Genomic DNA, 23,451 nt, shown 5'->3' on the forward strand with positions numbered 1-23,451 from the left:
AAAGCAGAAGCTTTCAAGAGAATTAATCTTTGGCAAGTTTTGTGAATGGTCCAGAATTGCTAAAAGTTTATTGTCGCTATAACACAACATTGGAACTTGCAGGATGTAAGTTTCTCGGGCATGCATAAACAATTCATGATGGTTTGTGGTTTTATATAGTATGCAAATGATGCATGCGCATAAGTTCATTATACGGTCTATCCGCACTCGAGTCAAGGCTGTGCGCATCTATCGTACAAATTAAGCCATCAGGCTGAGTACATGAGGTGCATAAAAGCCTCAACAAGAGCTGATAGATCCTGTAACCAATGAACGAAACGTGCATCATTCAAAGTTTGTTTTATACATTGTACAATGAAACTCCTAGATCCTCTTTATTTGATGTAAAAATAATTAATTTCAAGATTGTTTTGGCCGGGTCACCGCTGACAAATAAACCCCAAGTTTAATAGGCTTTAATACTCTAACGTGTACACAGAGATAGGCGCACTTGCCTCTTCACACATAATAATTTGATTAGGATCTAGGAGTGAGTTGTAAAATATATTCTATGTATATGTCCTCAGGGAGCACAATTTATTTCTAAGTATAAGTATTAAAGATAAGAACATTCCAGGGTTGTTGAGGTAGTAGGCATTGTAGTGTTAACTCAGTTCTTACGTTGAAGCTACTCTAATGTATTATTTCATTGGAGAGAGGGGTAGAGAGAGAGATAGAGAAAGAGAGAGAGAGAGAGAGAGAGTGTGTGATAGTGAGAGAGATAGGGAAGAGGGAGGGAGAGAAAAGAATCAGAAAGAGGAGAAGGAGAAGAATGGGAAAGAGGAAGAGGGCCGGAAGGGAGTTGAGAATTGAGAGCATGGGAGAAAAACAGGATTAGAAAGTGAGTTACCATAATTAACGTTGTATAAACCGCCCTCGTGTATTAACCGCACCCCTTTTTTTTTGCCGACTCTGTGGGCAGCAAGCCTGGTCCGTGTTAAAAAAACCCATGCGGGAAGGCCTTTCATTTAACTACGAGGTGCAGCTGGATGTGTAAGATCATTAATTAAATTAAAAAACAGTAGAGGACCTAGGATAGAACCTTGTGGTACACCATGTAATAGAAGAAAAATTGGAGGAATTATTATTATTATAAACTACATATTGAGATCACAGACAAATTTGACAGACAAATTTGAGTGTTTTTCTAGTGTCCGAGTGGTGAGTCAACACACCGATTACTGAGCTGGGAGACATTGCCAGGCATAGCGCCAGGTGGAGGGGCAAAAATCGAAACTTTAAAAAAAAAATTAAAAAAAATTGGGGTGTACCGTGTATAAACCGCACCCCCAGACTTTGAATTTTTTTCGGCGGCAAAAAGGTGCGATTTATACACCGTTAATTACAGTAATACATGTAGGAGAGAATGCTACATGTACATATAGTCTAGTAAAAAGAGATAGTGCAAGATAATGATTATGCAACATACTGAAAGAAAAGAGAAGAAGAAAAAGGGAAATGTAGAAGTAGATTGAGAGAGAGAGAAAGAACATTGAAAGATTAAGAAATGGATCTATAATATATAAATAGAGCACGTAATTCTTATTTTTATAGCTTAGTTTTCAACTTATAGGTTCATGATACAAGTAAATATATTACCGGTATGTAAAACAGCATTCATAGAAGTGAGAGATAAACAATTTAGAATCATGAATTTAGTTATATTTCAAGTATACCCATAGTGATCATTATAAGTATGAAATATTATTTAAGTGACCAGTTTTACCTCCTACTATATATCTAAATAAATTATTTATTCTGTTCCTGTTCTTATAGACAACTTGGTATTTATTTGTAATAAGATAATATAAGGATACAAGTTTTATGCAGCTGGTGTATGTATTTAATATTTCGATTAAAAATGTAATATTTGAAAGGTATAATAGAATACTTTAGATGAATGCATAAAGTATTTTAGAAGTTGTAATCTGCTCGGATATTGCTCCCTGCTCTCAATTCAATCTGTAATTAAAGGGAAAGTCCACCCCCAAAATAAGTTTGTTTCGATAGGGGCAGAATAATAAGAAAATCAGGTGAGTGAAAGTTTGAGCAAATTCTGAATGAAAATAAGAAAGTTATGAATTATTGAAGTTGTGATCAATCAAATACAAATTGGCAACTCTGTGACTTATTATACGAGCTCTCCTTCATTTGCTTTGTGCATAATATTCCATAAAATCGTGTTTTCTTCGTTATTGATGACGGAATATATTTGTTCCTTGCAGGGGGAGTATAGAAACATATTTGCAATTATTATATTTAGGGTGCATGTATGGTTGAAATTTTTCTTGAGGGAAAATGAAAATTTTAGATTTTTTTAGTACTGAGCAAATGGAAGTTGAGCTCGCATGATACGTCATAGAGTTGCACATTTGTGTTTGATTGATCACAACTTCAAAAATCCTAACTTCCTTATTTTTAATCGGAATTTGCTCAAACTTTCACTGACTTGTTTCTCTCATTTTTCTACTCCTATTAAAACTAACTTAATTTCAGCGTGGACTTCCCCTTTAATGTTTGAAAATATCTGTGCAGAGATTTAGAATATAGTTTTTACTTGGACAGGAATTTCTGTTCCTTCAATTATTTTCATAAATTGAATATTCAGTTGGCCATATCTTGATCATGATATATTAATATCAAAGAGAAAACGAGATGAAATAAAGCAGTTCCGTCCAATGTATTGTGGTGCAATGATTGAAGTGCATAAACTGGAATCGATTAAAGGAGAATTTTCTTGATGTATCCACGTGTGATGTATCGGGCGCTATTTATGTTTTACATTGCAGTATAATTTTGTGTGATCGATTCCTTTGAAATTTGTACATTGTATTCATTTGTAGATGAATGCCTCATGTACATGTAAGCACTTTACCTTCAAAAGCAATGTTTCTATCATCTTGATATACTGATATCTTTTACATTTATATAATTGTATATTAATAAATATTCCCATTCTGGAACATGAAACATGGTTTCTCCTGAATATTGTATTTCCAATCTCGTTGTGCTGTATCTGCCCTGTAAAACTTAAATGTAACTTGTCCTAGTAATAGTATCAATATTGGTAGTAATTAGTCCCTAAAGTAAGGTGACAGAGTTTTGATATTTTAGTTAAAACCCCAAGATTATCATGAAACTAATTGGCTCTATTTTTCTTTATCTCCTGTGAAATTTGATTAACATACTTAGAAAAGATGAGAAAATACCTTTAAAAAATAGATAAATAAATATTGGATATAGTATAAGAACTACGCCCATAGATAACAAAAATCACACGTAGATAAGATCCATATATTCATGACATTCTTTTTCCGTATTACTTTTAATATACAATCACAAATAAACATTGTACTATATACATTGTACAAACATGTATGAGCCAAGGCATACAAATGAAACACACTCTTATGAAAAAAAGCAACTTAAAATGCTCTAATGCAGGTCTTGTAAAGCAATACTGAACTGATGAAATTTCTGTCCTAGTGTAGTTTACTGCACAGCGCCATCTCTTGGTCAACTTGCCAACAGTGCGTAACCCAATGTCTAATTTCCACTTCGCAGACTGAGGAACCGATGCGACAACCAACAGCGCAGCTAGGGAAGCAGCAAGTGCCTCCATGCAAACGATATCATCTAGAAAAGCGTGTCTACTGATAGCGCCTCGGCAAGAGAATCTTTCATCAAAATTTGGCCCTATTTTGCATAAATTCAGATAAATACATTCAGCTTTCAAGAGTATGCACCTCTATGAGTGACATGACATATTCGTTAATGATTCTCTCAAAGCTTTATACAGAACAGTGACTCACTTTATTAACAAACAAAAACAAAATAATAATAATTCGGAGACAACATTTGGCATCGTTCACATTTGGCTGGAATTCGACAGAATATTTAAATACAGCAAAATCTTGAAAATTGAGCGAAACGTCAACATCCATGATGACCAAAGAGGAAATATTGCTGTTGAGAGCCGGAAGGGCTTTAAATCTTTGTTCATGTATATGAGTTAATGCCCTTCTGGCTTCAAAAAGATGAATTTTTATTAATTTCAATATATAAGCCAAACATGATCAAAGAAAAGACTCAAATAAATATCATTACCATTTTCACATATAATTTACATGCAACACCGTTTTAACACATTCTATTTATTCATTAACTAAATGTATCTCAAAGAAGAGAAATAACTACATTTATATCAAAAGCAGACAAACTTTATATGTATTGCATATTAATATCTGCATGGAAAGAACATAAATTTCATATAATTCTAATCATATCCCTGTTCTAAAGTTTCAAATCCACACTTTGTTTTGTTTTGAAAGAATTTACATGCATCTTCTTCAGGATCTATTCTACTTTAAATTTTTACTTTTTGCAAAATCAGATAGCAACCAGGCATGCATACTATGTATATCATTGTCGTTGTTTGTAATTAATTTTTTTCATGTAATCATAATAATAATAATAGCCTAATAGTCCAATCCAAATTTTATTAAATAATGATGATTGATAGTTGAGAGCGAGTTCTGTGTGATCCTGTAGACTTAAACCAAAACGGAAATTCTTTTTGCCCAATTGATCGTGAGCCCGGCAGCCACTGAGCAGCGCCAGATCGACGTTGCTCTATCCCTTATTGTTGAACGCCAAACAAGGTAGCAACAACTCCCATATCAGGCATAAATGTTTATTTTTATTCTGCCCTATCTCTATTTCCTTCTTTCCTATTAAGAGCATAGGAACTTTTTTGTGTTAGTGATATGTGCTATACAAGTAACGTTCATTATTATTATTATTATTATTATGTACGCCATTCATTTACATGTTATAAGTATGCCGCTGCTTTTATGCGGTGGTTTACCGCGCCATATCTGAACGTGCTTTGGATCAAGCACATTGTATTCCACTTGATTTCTTGCTTATCCTCCTATTGACCCATGCACGTTCATATATAGTAATATTCAAGTTCGGATAGTGCTTGATATTACGTTTCTGAGCGCTTTATGTTGTAATTATGATCATCCCGGTTAAAGGATTCAATTGCTAATCCGAACATGATAGTGCACACGCTCCACACCCTGGGGAGTATTCTGGGTATCTATTGAACTCGTAGGTGGAGAGCGGCAAATGTAGATTAATGTCTTTGCCAAAGGACGTTATTGTTGCAACAGGACTTGAACCATGTGATCCATAGTTGGGTGACGTGTCATCTACATATATTGTACAATCATCATTATTATTTCTAGTGAAGAACTAGATTGCACACACAAAGATCCCACGACATGTCAATGGATCATATTTATTCGTGCATGAAGCCTCAATAGGTTTAAATCTCATTGATAAGCACTACTCTTCACAATCGTGTCAAAACCCAAGAAATAAAGCTTTACTCAGTCTCTGTGCATGCTGCCAGCCCCAACACGAAGCTCTTAGATCCAGTCTATTTTCGTACTATTTCAGCAAACTGATGATACAAACCCTCAAGGAAATGGGTAAGGGATAAGGGATAAGGGGCTGCTCTTTGCATCTCATTACAACGGTCCATTGAGGTACGACATCCTTTCAGCGGCGTGCTAGAGGGTCGGATGTGCGACTGACAGTGATTGGAGTGGAGGGGAGGGAGGTGGGGGAGGGGTAATTATACTTCATCTCATTATCCACAGCCCCCAGAGGTTGGAAGTAATATGCTGGGTGATTTGAGAGAAGCAAGGATAGTGACCCAAAGTGGAGAGAGGGTAGCCCTATTTCATCTCAGCAAGATCCTTTCATGGTGTGCTTAGAGAAGCGAATGCGGGACTGAAACTAAGCAATAAGGGGAGGGGGGGGGGGCACTGATTTCATCTCGTCAAAATTGGGTAAGATGGTACTGTACTTGATCCTGGCGAGTGTGTTAAGAGGGGGGCGAGGTTTTGCCACCGAGAGTGAAGCAAGAATGGAGGGGGAGGGAGGGGGAGGGTGGGGGGCGGGGGAGGGGGCTATCCATTCATCTCGTCGTCCAAAGTCCATGGGGGTAGGAAGAGGGGCGAGGTTTTGCCACCGAGAGTGAACCAGGGGGAAGGGGGGGGGGGAGTGGGGCGGCTATCAATTCATCTCGTCGTCCAGAGACCATGGGGGCAGGAAGTAAGATGCTGGCAGGGGGGAACAGTGAGTGGAGTCAAAGTCTGTCATGTACTTTGTGCTCTGAAAAGTAAAAACCAAAGAAGAAGATAAAGAATACAGAAAATCTGTTGAATTCATGGGATGTCACATGGGATATAACAGTTCTTTCAACATTTACAGTTTTCGAGCAATGATTGTAGAAGGATTTTTAACTTAAGTGACCTATATAATCTTCAATCTATTCATCATCATCATAAGACTTACTTTTGACGACACACAAATGACATCCAAAACATTGTACGGGTACATGTATTGCTATTGAAATCCCTATATGGCAAGATCAGTAGATATAACCTCTGACCTTTATGTCCACCCAGGCCCTAAAGTTTAACTGAGAAAGATCGGTGGACAACACGTTTTTATGTTATCCTCCAAAAAATAACAAACATTCTCTGATAAATATGAGATATATAAAGCTGTACATAATCTCAGTATTTATTAATTGATATTATAATTGCTCCAAAAAAATATCAAAATTGAGTTGTTATGACTGCAAAGACTTTTTAAAATTAATAGATCATGTCAAATTAATAAAAAAAGTATTTTCAACTCACCAAGTACAAAGTCAATTGCACCTTCCTTGCATGAGTCATGTCTTCACCTGAAAAAATGAAGCAAATATAATTTTTGAACAACATCATCATAGGAAACAGCATAAAAAGGCAGTATCCCATTCACAGACATATTAGAATGAGGCTTAGTATTTATTGTATTATGTGATTTGAAATATGAATTAAATTTGAAACTTTCCCGAAGCCATTCTGACAGGGTGATTCTGCAGAAAATAGAAACTCTGATTGTAAATTTCACAATCATCCTAATCACAACAAAATCGCTCAAGACCTAGGGCCCCTCGATTGGAGGGGGAAAAATTAATATGTCTATAGATGCCAAAGTATCCATCAAGAAATTTCTGTAAGAAAATCCCCTTTTTTGTTCGAAGTCACTGACCTAACAATCCCGTTTCTATCCTCTGACAGCAAGCAGTTTTACAATGACTGAAAAATTGCTTTAGAACCTTATCACACAAGGGCTTAAAAATAAGTTAAGCCTAGAAAATCAATCTCAATTGGTCAGGATAATGAAAAAGATGGTATCACCCATAGCGGATTGAGAGAGAGAGAGATAGTTGCGACACACCAACATGTACGTGATCAAGGTCCATACATGGAGCTCCCAATACACTGTAGTTTCTTCCCAAGTACAATCTCTATGGGAGGAAACTATTTGAAGCTCCATGAATTGACCTTTGAACGTGTCCATGTGGGCGTGTCACAACTATCTCTCTCAATATGCTATCGTCCATTGAAACCTGTATATTAAGACCATTCAAGGGAGACAAGACAAGTGGTCTTTATGGGCAGGTGGTTGTTATGTAGAGGTTCATTTTGTAGAGGTTCATTTAGTACACATTTCAATGGCAAAACACAAATGAAAAACAATATTCAAGGGAAACAGAAAATGTGGTCTTTATAGACAGGTGTTCTTTCTTTACATGCTATGGTACAGCAAAACCTGTATATCAAGACCATTCAAGGGAGACAAGAAATGTGGTCTTTATAGACAGGTGATCTTTCTATACAGGTGGTCACTATTAAAAAAGCAGGTTTCACTGTATTACCTATGAGCATGGGGAACTTGGTAGAGTGCTTGTCAGCATAGTCTTTAAGAACCCGTAAGCAGGCGGAGTCTTCTACGTCAAACGCTGAATACATGGATACTGTAAGAGAGACAAAATGAAAAGATATCTCAACAATGCATCATGGAATAGTGATGGCCTGGTGCTAGAGTCGCTGCCCGTCAAGCAGTAGATGCAGGTTCAAGTCCCGCTGCTTCCAAGATTGTTTCTGACTTGTTTTTCAATTACAGATCGATCAATCGATCTTATTTACTGGGTGTAAGCCACAAATATGTTTAAAGATAAAGTTGAGTTCTGGTCATGCGATTGCATTGTGAAAGAAACGGTGTAGAATCTATTAGAAAAGGTTGATCATCTAGTATAATATTCGTGTGTATTTCAAGGTTCTGGAATCATCAAAATGATAAGAAATTTGGCCAAATCTTGGCAAAGTTACAAGCACTGTACACAGAATAATGTATATGGGACTACACGAGCACATGGCGAAAAAAACCTCCCCCGATTTTTACGATTTTCATGTCATATTTAGAATATCAAGGCATTTGAACAGCCATGTTTTTCAGGGAACATGTTTAAATCTAATGTTCTTCCACCCTTGCATAATAACAATGACAACGCTCACAAATTATTTTTCACCTCTTCCCAGAACTCAACCTTCTCTTTAAATAATTGAAATTTCTCCAAGGAAGCATTACATGCACGTTTACAAGAAAATGCAAAGATCACTCCACAGAGTAAACAAGAATACTTTTCACTTCAGATCTTATGAATATTCATATTAGAAATATGTTAATATTGCGCAGGGGCCCTGCTGATGTAAGTTTGTGACTGGGAGATCAATTAAAGCACCCAGTATGTGTAAAACCTAGTTATTTTTCTTGCTTACGAATGCTTTCAAGTATTTGTATTTTAGCGTGAGGTGAAAGTCTGATCCTTAAATTATGTGGAATCATCTCCCCCTAATATCAATGTTATCAATAAGATTGCGAAACAGGATTTGGGCAATAAAGTTATATTACAAATCACAAAACAAAATGTTGGTTTTATACTTTAATCCAATTACTAAATACAACAGCCATTGAATCACTGGGATAACAAACATTACATCATCTTAAATTTAGTCAAATCTTGGCTCAAATATTTATGAATTACTAAATGTCGGAGAAATATCAAAATCATGCACTTCCACATTTATACTCAAATAGCCTCATTTTCCCCTACTTCTGGAGTCTTTTAACTACATTTTATTGAACAACATACACAGAAAAAAAATGTCATTAATAGGTAGACTACTTACACATGCTAAGTTGATCTGAAATGCTGATGAATTGCCGTAAAACTTTTGTCACCTCTTCATCTAACAGCTTCGGATATCTGCAACAAATTTCAAAGGTGACAAACGTCTCATGATACACATAAACAACTTGTATTTGAGGGGTTAATAGTCCTTAGAAGCCATGATGAGTTTGATGTAAACTGGCATCATTCATGTTTATTGTCACTTTATTAAATTCTTTAATTTAAAAAAAAGAAGAAGAAGAAGAAGATGCAAAATGCATTATGGTATACACACATAATTTTTAGATTTGAACCACCAACATCTGGCTCTGTGCATTGTTCATCACTCTTGCAGAATTTTTAAAATCTAGTTTCAAATAATTATAAAAACTAAATAAGAACAACAATAACAATGGTTTCATATCAACATCTGCTAATACTATAATAAATGTGGTGTAGATGTAAACAATTTATCATGTGATTATTCAACAACAAATCCCAACAATCTTAGCGATATTGAAGAGTTTAATTGACAGTAACAAACAATAATAGATGAAGAGAATAATCACTTGAAATGATCATATACACAAGTTCAAAACATGTGCTTTATTAGCGATGAGAATGCTCAAGACAACTTACCTTGATTGTAATATCTTGATTAGTAGATCATTCCCTCTGTTATATGCTACATCAGGAAATTCACTGAAATAAAAAAATGGATAAGGAGTTTTAAGGAAAATATCTTAAATACATCCTTTTGGGATTGTGAAGGATAATAACTTTTTTCTTTCAGACAGCACATACATAGATTCCAATTGACCTACAATTCAATTTTTTTTCTAAACATTATTTTATCTGACATAATTGCTGAATTGAATGAATTTCCTTTATGAACTTTGCCATGGATATTCTAAACATTTTTATGTGTAATAAATGTGAATTGAACGAATTGGAGAACTGTAACCAAATTTCCTTTTACAAACTTCGGAAAGTATTCAAAGAATTAACTTGTCTTAGAAGAAATTTAGAAGTACAGTCAAATAAACAGTGCAACAATACATCTCCAGTAAATCACAATCTTTAAAGAATTTGAACAGTATAAATGAAAGGATGTTATTTTCAATATTTTGAAGCTGTTAAAAGGTAAAGACCAGTTTTGGAAACGCCCCCCTCTCAAAAATTGAAATGGAAGCTCTTATTACCAATCATGTGAAAGAATATGTTTTGAATAATACGTGATGATACAATTTTTGCTGGGAAACCGCCTACTAGTTGATATATTTGGTAAATTAGTATATCTATTTGAACCTGATAGATATCGCGCACGTTTCGCGTAGTCCCATATACATCTTCCTGTGCACAGTGCTTGTACCTTTACCAAGACTGGGCCATACCGGTATTTCTTATCATTTTGATGATTCCAGAACCTTGAAGTACACACCAATACTTATATGCTAGATGATCAACCTTTTCTGATCGATTCCACAACGTTTCTTTCACAATGCAATCGCACGACCAGAACTGATCTTTATCTTTAACACCATGTTACTTTAAGATCTAAGGTTGTGTTCAGATATGACGTGGCAAAACCATGGTGGTCTTTTAATGAAGACATAAAGACGTGAATAGGCATCTCCTTTCTCTATCTTATAGCACTGAGCTCTGTGAATACGCGAAGAACCTCTGTTAATACCTGCAGTTGCCATTCATTTACAAGTGGAAAAAACATTGTAATTTTTTGTGGCAATTTACCGCATCACATCTGAACGAGCCTTTCAGTGAAAAAAATACATGGGGGCTCAGGGCGAATTAGTCCCCGAAATGCCCAAAATAGCCCCCCATAAAATCAGAAAAGAGCCCCTGTAAATTTGCATAGAGTTCAATGCAAAACAAATTTTAGAATGTTATTTTCAAAATAAATATTAATTTTTTCCCTGGAGCCTTTAGCTACTTACGATGTTATAATGATTTCATCCTTTGTTCTTCGAACTATCCTCAGGGGACCCTTGTAGCTGCATCAAACAAAATCAAATAGGAGACATGAAAACATAGAAATTCTTCAGAAAACTTCGGAAAAATTATCCCATCATAATAGAGAGAATAGTAACAAGATTAATAAAACAAATGAAAATAGCTAAGAAAGAGTCTTAGCTATCATCTAAACATCTAAAAACATTTTCCTTTGTGTCAGTTTGTTGATCAACCACACCATGCCTGTGAAATTTGTCAGCAAATGAAAACAACAATTTATCTGACCAGTAATGATTATGATAATTTTTCCATTCATGTTTCCACTAAAGTTCCATGAATATTGTGTTTTCTATTTCAACTTACTTGCTAAGGTTGTCTGCTATCTTCATGTTCATGTATGTCTTTATTGTTGAAGCAACAAAATATGCTAAAGAAAAAACAAACAAACAACAACAATAAATCGATAAGTATATCACTGATACACAGGTTCTATAATGCCATGTCAGTCAGGTACCACAGTATACAGTATTAACAGTTTTCTGGATGTGATTACGAATCTTCAGAGAGATTAAACTTCAAAAACGTGATTTCCTGTTGCTACAAAAAGATATTTAGCGATTGACTTGATTTGAGGCACTACCATACATTTTAAAATTGTTCTACATATACTTAATAGCTATAACTGTAAGCTAAATTTCTAATCATGTTCCTAAATATCTTTGGAACCTTTGCCTGTAAACATTCCTTCTTACTTAGACAGTACTGTACTACAAGAAATATTAATTCTTTCTTTTTTCTTTGTACATGTATGAACATGTAGTAGAAAGGAACAGTATGCTTTAAATCAATGTATCACAAATATTTTAGTGCTTTATTAATATTGAAATGAACAACATCAAGAGAATAAACATAACCAAACATTACATAACATGAAGACTTTTCGAGTTCATGGACGTATCATAACATAGTTTTGACTGAATAGAAATTACTCACACAAACTTTGCGGCATCTTAGCTATAGCAAGAGGTATAAGATCATCAAATGTTGCATCTACAATCTATAAGGGGAAACAAACAGATAAAAAAAGTCAAGTTATCATCAAAATAAAAATTTAACTTTTGAAAAGAAATAGTTCTTTCTTCACAATCAGTGAAAAAACAATCTGTTTTGGTAAACTTCAACTTGCCGTGCTGCAGATTCTTCAGACCTATGTCGTAGCTGGCGCTGTTGCTTTTGCAGTACGATGATAAGGGTCACTTTAAAGCCCCACTGCACTTCTGTGCCCTCTATAGGGTAAACAATGCCTAATTGGTGCCCATTGGTCCCCCATGATCCCATTTTTCTTATGTTAATTGAGATTTGATTTGATGAGATAACCACCTGTCAGTGACCTTACAGTGAGGTCTAATCCCTCCTGGCCAAATTAGTGCAGTGGGGCTTTAATAGGCTTGAAATTCAACCAGTGTTACATCGTCATTTATAAATTTGGGCCATAAAGAGATAAACTTAAATTTGGTGAACCCCATGTCCGATGCAACCATGGTCGTCATGGCAAATAAACAATGTTATGTTTGAAAACAGATACTGATCATCATCATTATCATATTCATCACAATCATGATCATTCTCCTCCTCCTCATCCTCATCACCATTTTCATAAACCCCATCTTCATCATTGTCATCACTACATATCAAGGAGCTTCTTTAAAACTCTTTTCATTTCTATTATCATCCTCAAACAGACGGTGTCCGCCATCAGCAGCAAAACCTAAAGCAACAAACTAACACACTTCCACTTTGGTAAAAACAAACCGAGAAGCAACTTACAACAAATGAAAGCTGCGGATAATTCATGGCCGCCCATGACGTAGCGAATCCTCCTATAGACCAGGCAAACAGACTGATGTCATCGTACGCAAAGCCAAGCTCGTCCACTGCGTACTGCATGACCGCTGCAATGGCGTTGCCTTCAGACTCGGGAAACGGTGACCCCTAAAATAAGGATGTGGCGAGAATTGGGAGGGGAAATTTTTTTGTCAATATTTCCAAGAGATTATAGCTGAAGGGGGCGTTTCACAAAACTTGTCATCAATGACAAATGACAGTTTTTGTTATAAGCTACTGAAATCCTTGCTTCTGATTGGTTATCAGCAGATTTGTCACTGAATTTTGTCATTTGTCATTGAAAAAACGCTTTGTGAAACAGGTCCCTGGAGACCTCTTCATGGAAAGTGCAAACCCGGCTGACCCAGAGTGTAGTTCAAATTTTACAAAATGTTTGACTACTACATTTGATGCGTCTATACATACAACAAAATTATTCATACCCTTTAATACCAAGTTTTGTAATTTTTCAAGCATGTGAAAAATTGATTTGTCCCCATTTAAAATATTGACAGTTACATCTAAAAGTATTCAACAACAACCCTAATTTGACCAATTCGCCTTTCATTCTTGAGGTGGTCTGATCAGAGTAGAACGTTAAAGCAATCAAATAAGCCAGTTTACGGTTGCAGTCTGAGCATGAGCAGATAAAGGTCATTTGTACCAAAAAGGTAAAACCCACAGAGATGAATACTGGATATGCGCTCATGAAAGTTATGTAACATTATTCATTTATGCACCAACGGTACATTCTAAGATACGCAGGTGGAAGTATTCTTTTCAAGAGGGCAAACAAAAGGTATTCATGAAGCACATCTAGAAGACACTAATGGGAGAACAATAAAAAAAAGATAATTAAAGTGACAAAGAGAAGCAAAGAGGAAGAAGTAAAGTACAGACAGGGTTTAAGAATAGGAGGAGGAGGAGGATATGAACTTACAGTACTCCCTCCAAATCCAGGGTGGTTCCATCCAAGCACAGAATATCCAGCTACAAAACAGAGAGAAAATCTTTTGGGTTTAGCAAAACAAGAATTCATATAAGTCCTCATCAGTAAAATAACTCTCTGAATTTAGCTACATCTACCACATAAAGTTTCTTTGCAACTATATTATGACTTCCTTGTTACACTACCATCCTTCATCATTTGGAGGAAAAAAAGCACTTTCTTTAATCAAACATGCAAAAAGTGCAATTCTATCACATCCAACTCACTCCTAGATCCTAATCAATTGATTGGTACAATGTGGTCACATGTGATTAATTTATTGAGACTTTCCCACGTTTTCAATGAAAAAGCATGCAATAGTTTCCAGTACTATCCAAACATTTTAAGTACATGATGCGCGCGAGTGCGTGCAGAGGTTATTTCATTTCATTTCATTTATTTTCCATTAAAATTCAAAATAAAATACATATCAAATTAACAGCAAAATCGGAAGGACCCCAAGAAAAGCAAAGCTTGTGAGAATGGGGCCCTGTACAAAAGTAATCATACAAGCAAATTATTATAACAAATATTGTAAAACTTATCAAAACAAACATACACCCACCCTCATTCATTCACATGCATACAGACACACCAACACACCGCAGGCAGAACATTGTACAGAAAAAAAGAAGAAAAAAAAAAGAAGAAAAAAAAAAAAAAAAAAATCTACTCAGTGCACTTCATTTGATTTAAACAAGAACTGTTTACATGAATATTTAAACTTTGATAGGGTTGAACTACTTTTTAAATTATAAGGTAAAGCTACAGTCCCATATACGTCCCGGACCGTCCCGGACCATCCCGGACCCCATCCGGGGTGATCCGGGATTCGGTCCGTGTTGTCACCGTGTTGGCACCGGGGTGGTCCTGGATGGTCCTGGATGGTCCTGGATGGTCCTGGATGGTCCTGGGCGGTCCGGGAGTCGACCCCGGATGTTTTTGACGGTCAAAAACTGCCGGGGTGGTCCGGGACGGTCCGGGACGGTCCGGGACAATAGTTTGATCCGGGGTGATCCGTGTAGCCACCGTGCTGGGTCCGGGGTCATCCGTAGTGGCGCCGGGGCGGTCCGTGTTGATCCGTGGCAGTCCGGGAGTGAGTTATTGACCGCCCAGGACCATCCAGGACCACCCCGGTGCCAACACGGTGTCAACACGGACCGAATCCCGGATCACCCCGGATGGGGTCCGGGATGGTCCGGGACGGTCCGGGACGTATATGGGACTGTAGCTTAAAAGCATCACACTTTTTTGAACAAAACATCCCGGACCATCCCGGATCACCCCAGACCATGGTCCGGGATGGTCCGGAGTGGTCCGTGCTCGTCCGTGCTGGTCCGGCTTTATATGGGACTGGGGCTTAAGGAATTCCAATCATGTATACCCTGGAATCTTAAAGTGTGTTGGGTCAAGGAAGTACGTAGGTTAGTGCTGTTACTGTGTGTGGGCCTATACTTGCGTAGCACTGGGCATACGTGCGTCTAGAGGTAAGTGCACTTATCTCTGTGTGCATGCTAAAGTAAGCCTATTAATATCAGAATTTATTTATCAGCGATAATCAAACTTATCTCTGTGTGCATGCTAAAGTAAGCCTATTAATATCAGAATTTATTTATCAGCGATAATCAAAGTTCTTTTTACATCAAATAACAAGGATCCACAAGGTCAAGATCAAGTTCATCAAAAGAACTCATCATGTAAACAACAACAACTCACCTTTGAGGGGTGTCTCCATGCACCCTATCTCGTAAAATCCTGCATTTCCTTCACTCGTAATCACCTACATAGCAAAAAATAAGACGGCATAAAAGAATTTTTAGGTATACTAATCACCTGAAAATATGATTTGTTTATAGCAAGAATGTATCAAATGAACCTCAAAAAACTTTATCTGTCATCTTATGGGCAAACGGACGAGTAAAGAAGAAAATATAGAAAAACAAATAACCCTGATCTTAAAGAGAAGGTTGAGTTCTTGGAAGAGGTGAAAAATAATTTTCGAGCGTGATCATTCTATTATGCAAGTGTGGAAGAACATCAGAACCTTGCGGTACACACCAATACTTATATGCTAGATGATCAATCTTTTCTGATTGATTCCAGTGTTTCGTTCACATTGCAATCGCATGCCCAGACCTCAACTTTATCCTCAAGAGGTACATCAAATGTCAAGTTTTTACTCTTCATGTATTTTTTCAGTACCGTACCAGTTTTTGTCCATTGGGGAATACTGTCTTGAGTCTCCTGTCTACAAACATGGTGTCGATAGAGTTGCCATCTTTGGTCCTGAGTTTAGCTCTCTTCCCGTGGTCCTTCTCAACCAGTTTCATCCTCCCGAGAAGAAGCTGAGAACCTGAGTGGACAAGGGAACAGGGACAGGATGTAGAAGGGTGAAAGAAGTACAGTCGAACCTGTTTAGTGACCACCTGTATAGAAAGACAACCTGTCTACAAAGACCACATTTTTTGTTTCCCTTGAAAATGGTTTCTCATTGGAACATGTACTAGAGGAACCTGTAAATAAAGACCACCTGCCAATAAAGACCACTTTTCTTGTCTCTCTTGGGTGATCTTTACAGGTTTCACAGTAGTTGTGGTAATGATTTATTGTAAAAATAATTTGGGGCCAACCGGCCAAATTAGAGAACTTAGTTTTTTACATAGTAAAAAGGAACATAGTAAATTATAATGTTTACATTACATAATAATAATGTTAAAATCACATCCATATGCACATAATTTAAACAGTACACAGGACAAGCTGCTTCTAAACCTACCTCACATCAAAACAAAAGTTTTTCTTAGAGATTGGGCTTCCAGTTGCCCTGCTCTAAGCTTTGGAATAAACTACCACTAGACATAAGAAAAGCCTCATCTGTTGCTGTCTTCAAAGTTTTGTTAAAGACGAACATGTTATCAGATGTTTTTTGTATTGTGTCTGAAAGTAGCATTGTTGGGCGTTTTGTTTTCATCACAGCGCAATAGAGTATATTTGTAAATTAGCTGCTCTCTGCCTCAGAGGCGTAAAAATAAACTTGATTAAATTGATGGAATAGGTTCAGATAAACAAACATACAAAGAAAAGAACTGCATGATCTATGGAAAATATAACAAACGATAAACGTTATAAAGATATTACTTTGTACTTTCGACATACTTTCTAACAGCAATTTCAGAAGAGAGAAAGATAACTAGAGCAAAGAGAAGAGGAGGTGGAAAATGAGAATAGGAGGCAGGTAGTGAGATAGAAAAGGTGGGAAAGAGTAGAGATTTGATTTTGATTTGATTTGATTTATTGATTTCTACATCATATTTCAAACATACATAATGTCGATCAGTGTGATATAACTTACGTTTCAAAGTACAATACATGATACTCATACTGTATAGAACATAGATAATACAAAGGAGAACATTACTCACTTTTACAATTTACATGATGAAGAGAAAATAGATAGAGAGAGAGAGGAAAGAAGGTAAATGGTAGGCTGAATGAGTATGACAGTAAGATGAGATGACAGTTGTTGAATAAAATGTTGGAAATCAATGAATGAACGAAGAGCATCAGAATACGAAGCAACAATTCACGAAATATTTCATCGTCTGAGCAAATGGAGATAAGAAGTGGAGACCTGTAAAAGATAACAGGATTTTTACATACCTATCGCTGCATTGAGCAGAGCTGTGCTTCCTGGATACACTATCCTGCACCCAAAGCTGTGAATGGCCAGGTAACCAAGCAGTTGGCATGGCAACCCACCAAGCCATTCAACAGCACCCCGGGATCTCTGGGAGCCTGGAGAGGACTGGTCCTTCCACAGCGGCTGGCTGGCACTGAATGGTAGCAAATGAAAATAAGCCGATTACAATAAGGTGTGAGCAGACTGTATGGGGTTCATTAGCATGAGGATCAATTAAGGGTACTGCACACACTGCATTCATTTTTATAGTTAACTCATGTTTCTGTATGAAGAGTAACCCTTTCAGGAAAGGGTTTATCTTTAGGGCTATTAAAATTGATCACATATTGTTCTTCAAAATTGGCAACAATAATATTTTCTCTTATTGCTATCTCGTTAAAATAAAATTCAATATATCTGAACACAATATACATTGGCAAGAATGTTGTAAAAAAGTAGAAAAATTGCCAAATTTTATTGATAAACAATGCAATCTCTGCCAATTTAAGAATTTTAAAGCTTGTCCTTTTTTTAAATTCCTGAACATCAAACACAATATAGTCAGGAGAACTGTGCTACAGTAACACTCATATTCCCCATAACTAGAGGCATAACAAAAGATGGTCATTACTTCGCAAGTCATATAGCTTTAGCGGCGCATAATCAATTTCTCACAAATGACATGTACAGTTAACTCTCAATAAAATTAACTCTGCAGCACAAGTCAAAACTGTTGGGACTGCAAATAAAACTTGGAAAGTGTAAATAACACATATTTTGCATGAGTTTGGTACAAAAAATTGATTGGACTTGTGTGACTATGAGTTATTGAGAGTTAACTGTCATTGTATCACCGCCTATTGTTGCACAAAAATACAATGATAATATTGTTAAAAATAAACATTGCATGTGTGTATTCATTATATACCTTTCACTCCACTGATAATCGACTGGCCAAGCAGCAAATTCGAAATCATAGATCTGCAACTCTTTCTGAAAAAAAAAAAAAAAAAACAAGAGTATTTAGTAGTTGATCAATTGATCCAAGACTCATTGCAACACTGACTGAAACAAGCATGAAGTTTAATACCTTTGTTACAGTGAAATATCTTACTTAGAAATCAAATGCAACTATGTCCATATCCAAATTTCTCACAAATTGTTATTATCATTATTCTTTTTGGTAACCATTTGGTATTAAAATCATCATGAATAGCACGATAAACTATGATGGCGGCCATCTCTTTGTAACAGCCACGTGTCTTCAGTAGTATAGAACAGTCTATGTCTCAGAAGAATCTGTTGTAAGACCTGTCTAGAAAGGCCACCTCTCTACAGTGGCTACCTTTACCGTTTCCCCGAGGTGGCCTTCATCTATATCTGTAAGGCACAAGACACATCGTTGTATCGATGTATTGGGCGCTCTATAAAAGCAGAATATCATTATTATCATATTATTATGGACAGGTACGCGGTGGCCTTTTCAGACAGATTTGCATACAGTCAAACCTGCTTTAACAGCCACCTGTACAGAAAGACCACTAGTCTAGGAAGACCACATTTTTTGTTTCCCTTGGAAATAGTTTATCATTGAAACATGTACTAAAAAAACCTGTACTCAAAGACCACCGGTCTATAAAGACCACTTTTCTAGTCTCCCGCGAGTGATCTTTATATACAGGTTTCACTGTATTAATGAGAGAAATTTCCTGAAGTCTTACTCACCCTCTTCTCATTCTGTTCATTCCTATTGATCTCATCCAGTAGACTGATGAAAGTCCCGTACTCTGGATTACTAACTCTTCCTAAACCTAAATTATTATTAAAAAAAATAAAAAAATAAAAAATTTTTTAATCAGAAACAATCTTTTATTCTAAAGTGTCCTACATCATTGAGCGTTAGCACGGGAGAATACCCAATTAAAAGTGAGAAATCGAACTAAAACTGGCAAATAATCAACAAATCTTGGCTATTTGAGGGAATTAAATTTTTTCTTTGTTCATTTTTTATGTTAGTGCGACTGGGGTAAAAAAAAAAATTGGGTGTCTGAAGGGAACATTTATTTCTTTTCTATGACACACACTTTGTTCTGTTGTATTATTAAAGGGTAATCCAACTTTTGTAAAAACTTTATTTGTGTGTGCAAATTATGTTAATTTTTATGGAGGCAGAACAATCAGAGAAATAGAATGGCGAAAGTTTAAAATAAAACGGATTAATGATAGGAGAGTTTTTAATGTTTGAAATAATCACTATCAAAAGCTATACGAATCTCAAATTCGCAATTTTGTCAGTGGATTGTGACATATTTATGGACAATTATCCCATACATTGTGTACACAAATATCATTAATTTCTATTTTTCTGCACATTGCCTTCTCCTTTGGGGCACTACTCAATATATATTATGGTTAGCATACTATGATAGGTCCTATAGAAAGAAAAGACCCTCCCGAATCGTAAATTTTAGTTAGTGTGTGTGTTGGAACAAATAGAAAAGTTGTCCAGCACTACATCACAGTGACATGATTGATTCAGCCAATTTGAAGTGCCCATACGTATAGTGATTACAACTTTAAACAAATTGAAAGTATTATTGAAAGTATGCTAGTCCATTTTCATTGGGCCACCCCCGTATTTTCAAATTTCAATATCTAAGAAATTACCTCTGACATAGTAGGCTCCACATAATGCAAGTAGTACCATGCCACCAAACTTTCCAAGACTCAAAGCCCCATCCAGGCTGAAGTAACCTAAAAAGATTGAATTCATGACACAAACATGCATCAATTAAAGCACAATAATAATAAAAACAATAATAATACCAGTTTCTTATATATATTGCTTTTCTTTTATCATCTGATCATCTTTTACCATTCAGATGAACCTCTTCAAGCATGATTGCTGTTTTTTTTTTATTACCCCTGTCATTGGATTCAACTACAATTCTGCATATTACGGTACACATTCTGCATTCCCTGGGGAGCATTAAGGCTGGTCGCTTTTTACGAGGGCCGCACATGCTAATCCATCGATGCTTGCATCCTAACGCCCGTGTGGAGAGAAGCAATGTAGATAAAAATGCCTTGCTCAAGGACATACATAAGGGCCATGCCGGGGTTAGAACCCACAACCTTTGCAATTCCAGTCACGTGATAAAACCCCTCGACTATGACACCTCTTTGGAAGTCTTATGTCCGTTTGTTTGTTTTGGTTCATTTTTTTTTTATTAAAAAATAAATGGCTACATTTCAGAAATTATCACTAGTTCCATAATTCATTAAAAATTATATACCGATTGTTTAGAATCTTTCAATATACATATTCTAGATTCTGCTTGTAAATAAAATTTCACATATTTTACTGTTAAAACAGCTTTCTGTCAAGATGACAATCTTATCTGGTTGACAAATAATTAATTTGATATTTCTTCAATAACATTATGGCCTTAATTTATTTCTTTTTTTATTTATGGCATTAAATCTGTATTGTGTGTCATTTTTTGTTGACCCCTGAAGATTCTTACCTCTTCGATACAAGATCGTTAAGATTATTGGAGATGTGTAGTATCCAAATGACCAGCAAAATGAAATCTGAAAAGATAAAAATAAAATAAAAATAGGAAGGAAAAGAATCTTGTATTCCTTCTTTCCATTCTTTAGTTGATAGGGATCATCATATTCCACAAAGTTCTAAATCACAATAAAATGTAATATTGCCAAAGCAAAATGATTTTTTTTTTTTGGGGGGGGGGTAGGATTAGGAAAAATAAAAATGTTTTCAAAAGTATTTTCTTTTTATCACATACATTTTAAATTTCCTCTAAGTGAATGAAACAGTTAATCCAAAAAACATAATTTCATGGTACAAATGAACAATGACCAAATCCCAATAATTCAGATACTCTTTAATTTTTCTTTCAAAACAACTGTTTTTATGTCATTATGTACTGTGAAAGGGAAATGTTTTGAATTGGAGAGCATCTCTGATACTGTCTTCATATGTATGATAACAATTCTTCAATACAATAAGCCACCTCGGAGATGGCACTTGTACAAATGACCCCCATATATCTACAGATCTTTTACACATAGAGACTTCCCACTTTGTGCAGTTTCGAATAATCACTGCCAAAGTGATGGAGCTGCTTCATGAATACCTTTTGTGTGCCCTCTTGAAGAAAAAAAAATCCACCTGTGTATCATTGAATGTACTGCAGGTGCATAAATGATTACATAACTTTCATGAACCATATCCATTAATCATCTTGATGGGTATTACAGTTTTGTACAAACTACCTTTATCTGCCCATGAGCACATGCAGTATCTTCAAAGTGGCTCATTCAACCTCTTACTAACTTACCAGCTTGATGATATTGTCACTGTGCTTCTCAACAGAATTGGGTTGGTAATCATGACCCTAAAGAATAATAAAGATTACAAAAGATCAATCATTAACTGGCATATCTAAACAAAATCAGCAATCATATGTGCATAATGACTTACAGGTAGGACTTACAGGGTGTAGGAGATGATGGCGAAGGGTCTAGAATATTGCTGAAAATATGATATTTACTCACATTTTCAGTAAAAAGCAAACTTTGAACAGTCCGAGCTGGTCCGAGAATGAGGATCGTCCACAAAAACGTGGATATCCTCGTAAACAAGGACAAATCGCGTCCTAAAATATAAGGATTGTCGATGAAAATGCGGACAATCCTTATGTTTTAGGACACATCTTTCCGCATTAACGAAGACGATCTAAATTCTCGGACCATCGGCCAGCGCCCCTACTGTTGAAGCCAGTGTGCATGTGCAAGTTTCATCGGGTGCGGTATGGGTGATTAGGAATGCATTTTACTAGATTTGTTTACATCACTCTTTACGCAGAACAGTATGGGTGCCAATTAAGGCTGAGTGATATCAATATCATATTTAATATTATCACCTCGCCCTTAGGGCTACTAATAGTAGTACTAATGCTACTATTCAATAATTGCTCTAACGTTTGTCTAACCATATTTTTACAAACACAAAATGCGGTATGTGGGACATCCTTATAAAATGCTTGCTCACAATCACAGCACAGTCACATATTACAATTTTTTTTAGAAAGAAATAGAGGTCTATAGAATACTGTGATGTTCACCTTAACTGTTCCATGAGAATTCGTTCTGTACAGCCTTGCTCCAAAGATACACCGTACAAGTGAAGCCATTTTCTTTTTTGATTGTCTGTAGACCTTTACTGTAGCTAGAACTTCCAGTAGATCTAGAGAGAGAAGGAAAGAGTTAGCATGAGAGGACACTAAACATCCAAACTGTCGACCAACCACAACTCAAATTATAAGAATCGACCCATTTCTAGTTCTAAGGTTTTAACTTTTAAACGAATGTGAGCGTGAGTAAATGTATTGATAATTTATGTCTTTATTTAGTTTTACAGTAAAATATGATTTAAATCTAATTTGATAAAGAAATTTATTTCAAAACTTCGATATCATTAGTCGTGCTCTACAGCGGTCGATATACTTGGGGCCGAATCAGTGTGTTCCGCGTAGTCTTGGATCAAAATGTGTTCCAAAAATTCATTCAATTTATAGACCCCGCCTCAAGTCTTGTTTTAGTGAGTTCCTATGATACTATTGAAGTGATAATTGATGATTAAAAAGGACTTTAAGGAGATATAATTGTGATACTCTCATTATTTGTAGATTGAATATTATTACAAATTAACTGAGCACGATAACCATGGTGGATGGTAATTTGGACAAAAAAGCAATGGTTACCATGGTACTCTTTTGTAAG

General features: G+C 36.0%; 1 protein-coding gene across 1 annotated transcript; it reads right to left on the reverse strand.

Moving 5' to 3' along the window:
- Positions 1-3,331: 3,331 nt before the first annotated feature.
- On the reverse strand, positions 3,332-22,929 carry LOC105443846 (phosphatidylserine lipase ABHD16A-like). Its single transcript, XM_030997716.1, has 19 exons — positions 22,794-22,929; positions 22,008-22,064; positions 21,171-21,237; positions 20,311-20,397; positions 19,369-19,454; positions 18,572-18,636; positions 17,625-17,797; positions 16,172-16,317; positions 15,681-15,744; positions 13,917-13,966; positions 12,920-13,084; positions 12,086-12,149; positions 11,456-11,519; positions 11,077-11,133; positions 9,761-9,823; positions 9,141-9,217; positions 7,826-7,924; positions 6,759-6,805; positions 3,332-6,225 (listed from the first exon to the last, which is right to left on the reverse strand). The coding sequence occupies exons 1-19, from the start codon at positions 22,860-22,862 to the stop codon at positions 6,127-6,129; spliced, it is 1,599 nt and encodes a 532-aa protein (XP_030853576.1). The 5' UTR covers positions 22,863-22,929; the 3' UTR covers positions 3,332-6,126.
- Positions 22,930-23,451: the final 522 nt, after the last annotated feature.

The sequence above is a fragment of the Strongylocentrotus purpuratus genome, unplaced genomic scaffold (genome assembly GCF_000002235.5).
Source record: "Strongylocentrotus purpuratus isolate Spur 01 unplaced genomic scaffold, Spur_5.0 spur5_scaffold_4, whole genome shotgun sequence".
Classification (NCBI taxonomy): Eukaryota; Metazoa; Echinodermata; class Echinoidea; order Camarodonta; family Strongylocentrotidae; genus Strongylocentrotus; species Strongylocentrotus purpuratus.

Bases quoted from the DNA above. Each gene is read 5' to 3' on its own strand.
- LOC105443846 (XM_030997716.1), bottom strand. From the start codon at position 22,862: ATGGCTTCACTTGTACGGTGTATCTTTGGAGCAAGGCTGTACAGAACG. The intron at 15,745-16,171 runs GTACGGTACTGA...TTTGCTATGTAG, and splicing joins TCCCCAATGGACAAAAACTG to GTGATTACGAGTGAAGGAAA. The intron at 9,824-11,076 runs GTAAGTAGCTAA...TTTTTATTTCAG, and splicing joins GATGAAATCATTATAACATC to TGAATTTCCTGATGTAGCAT.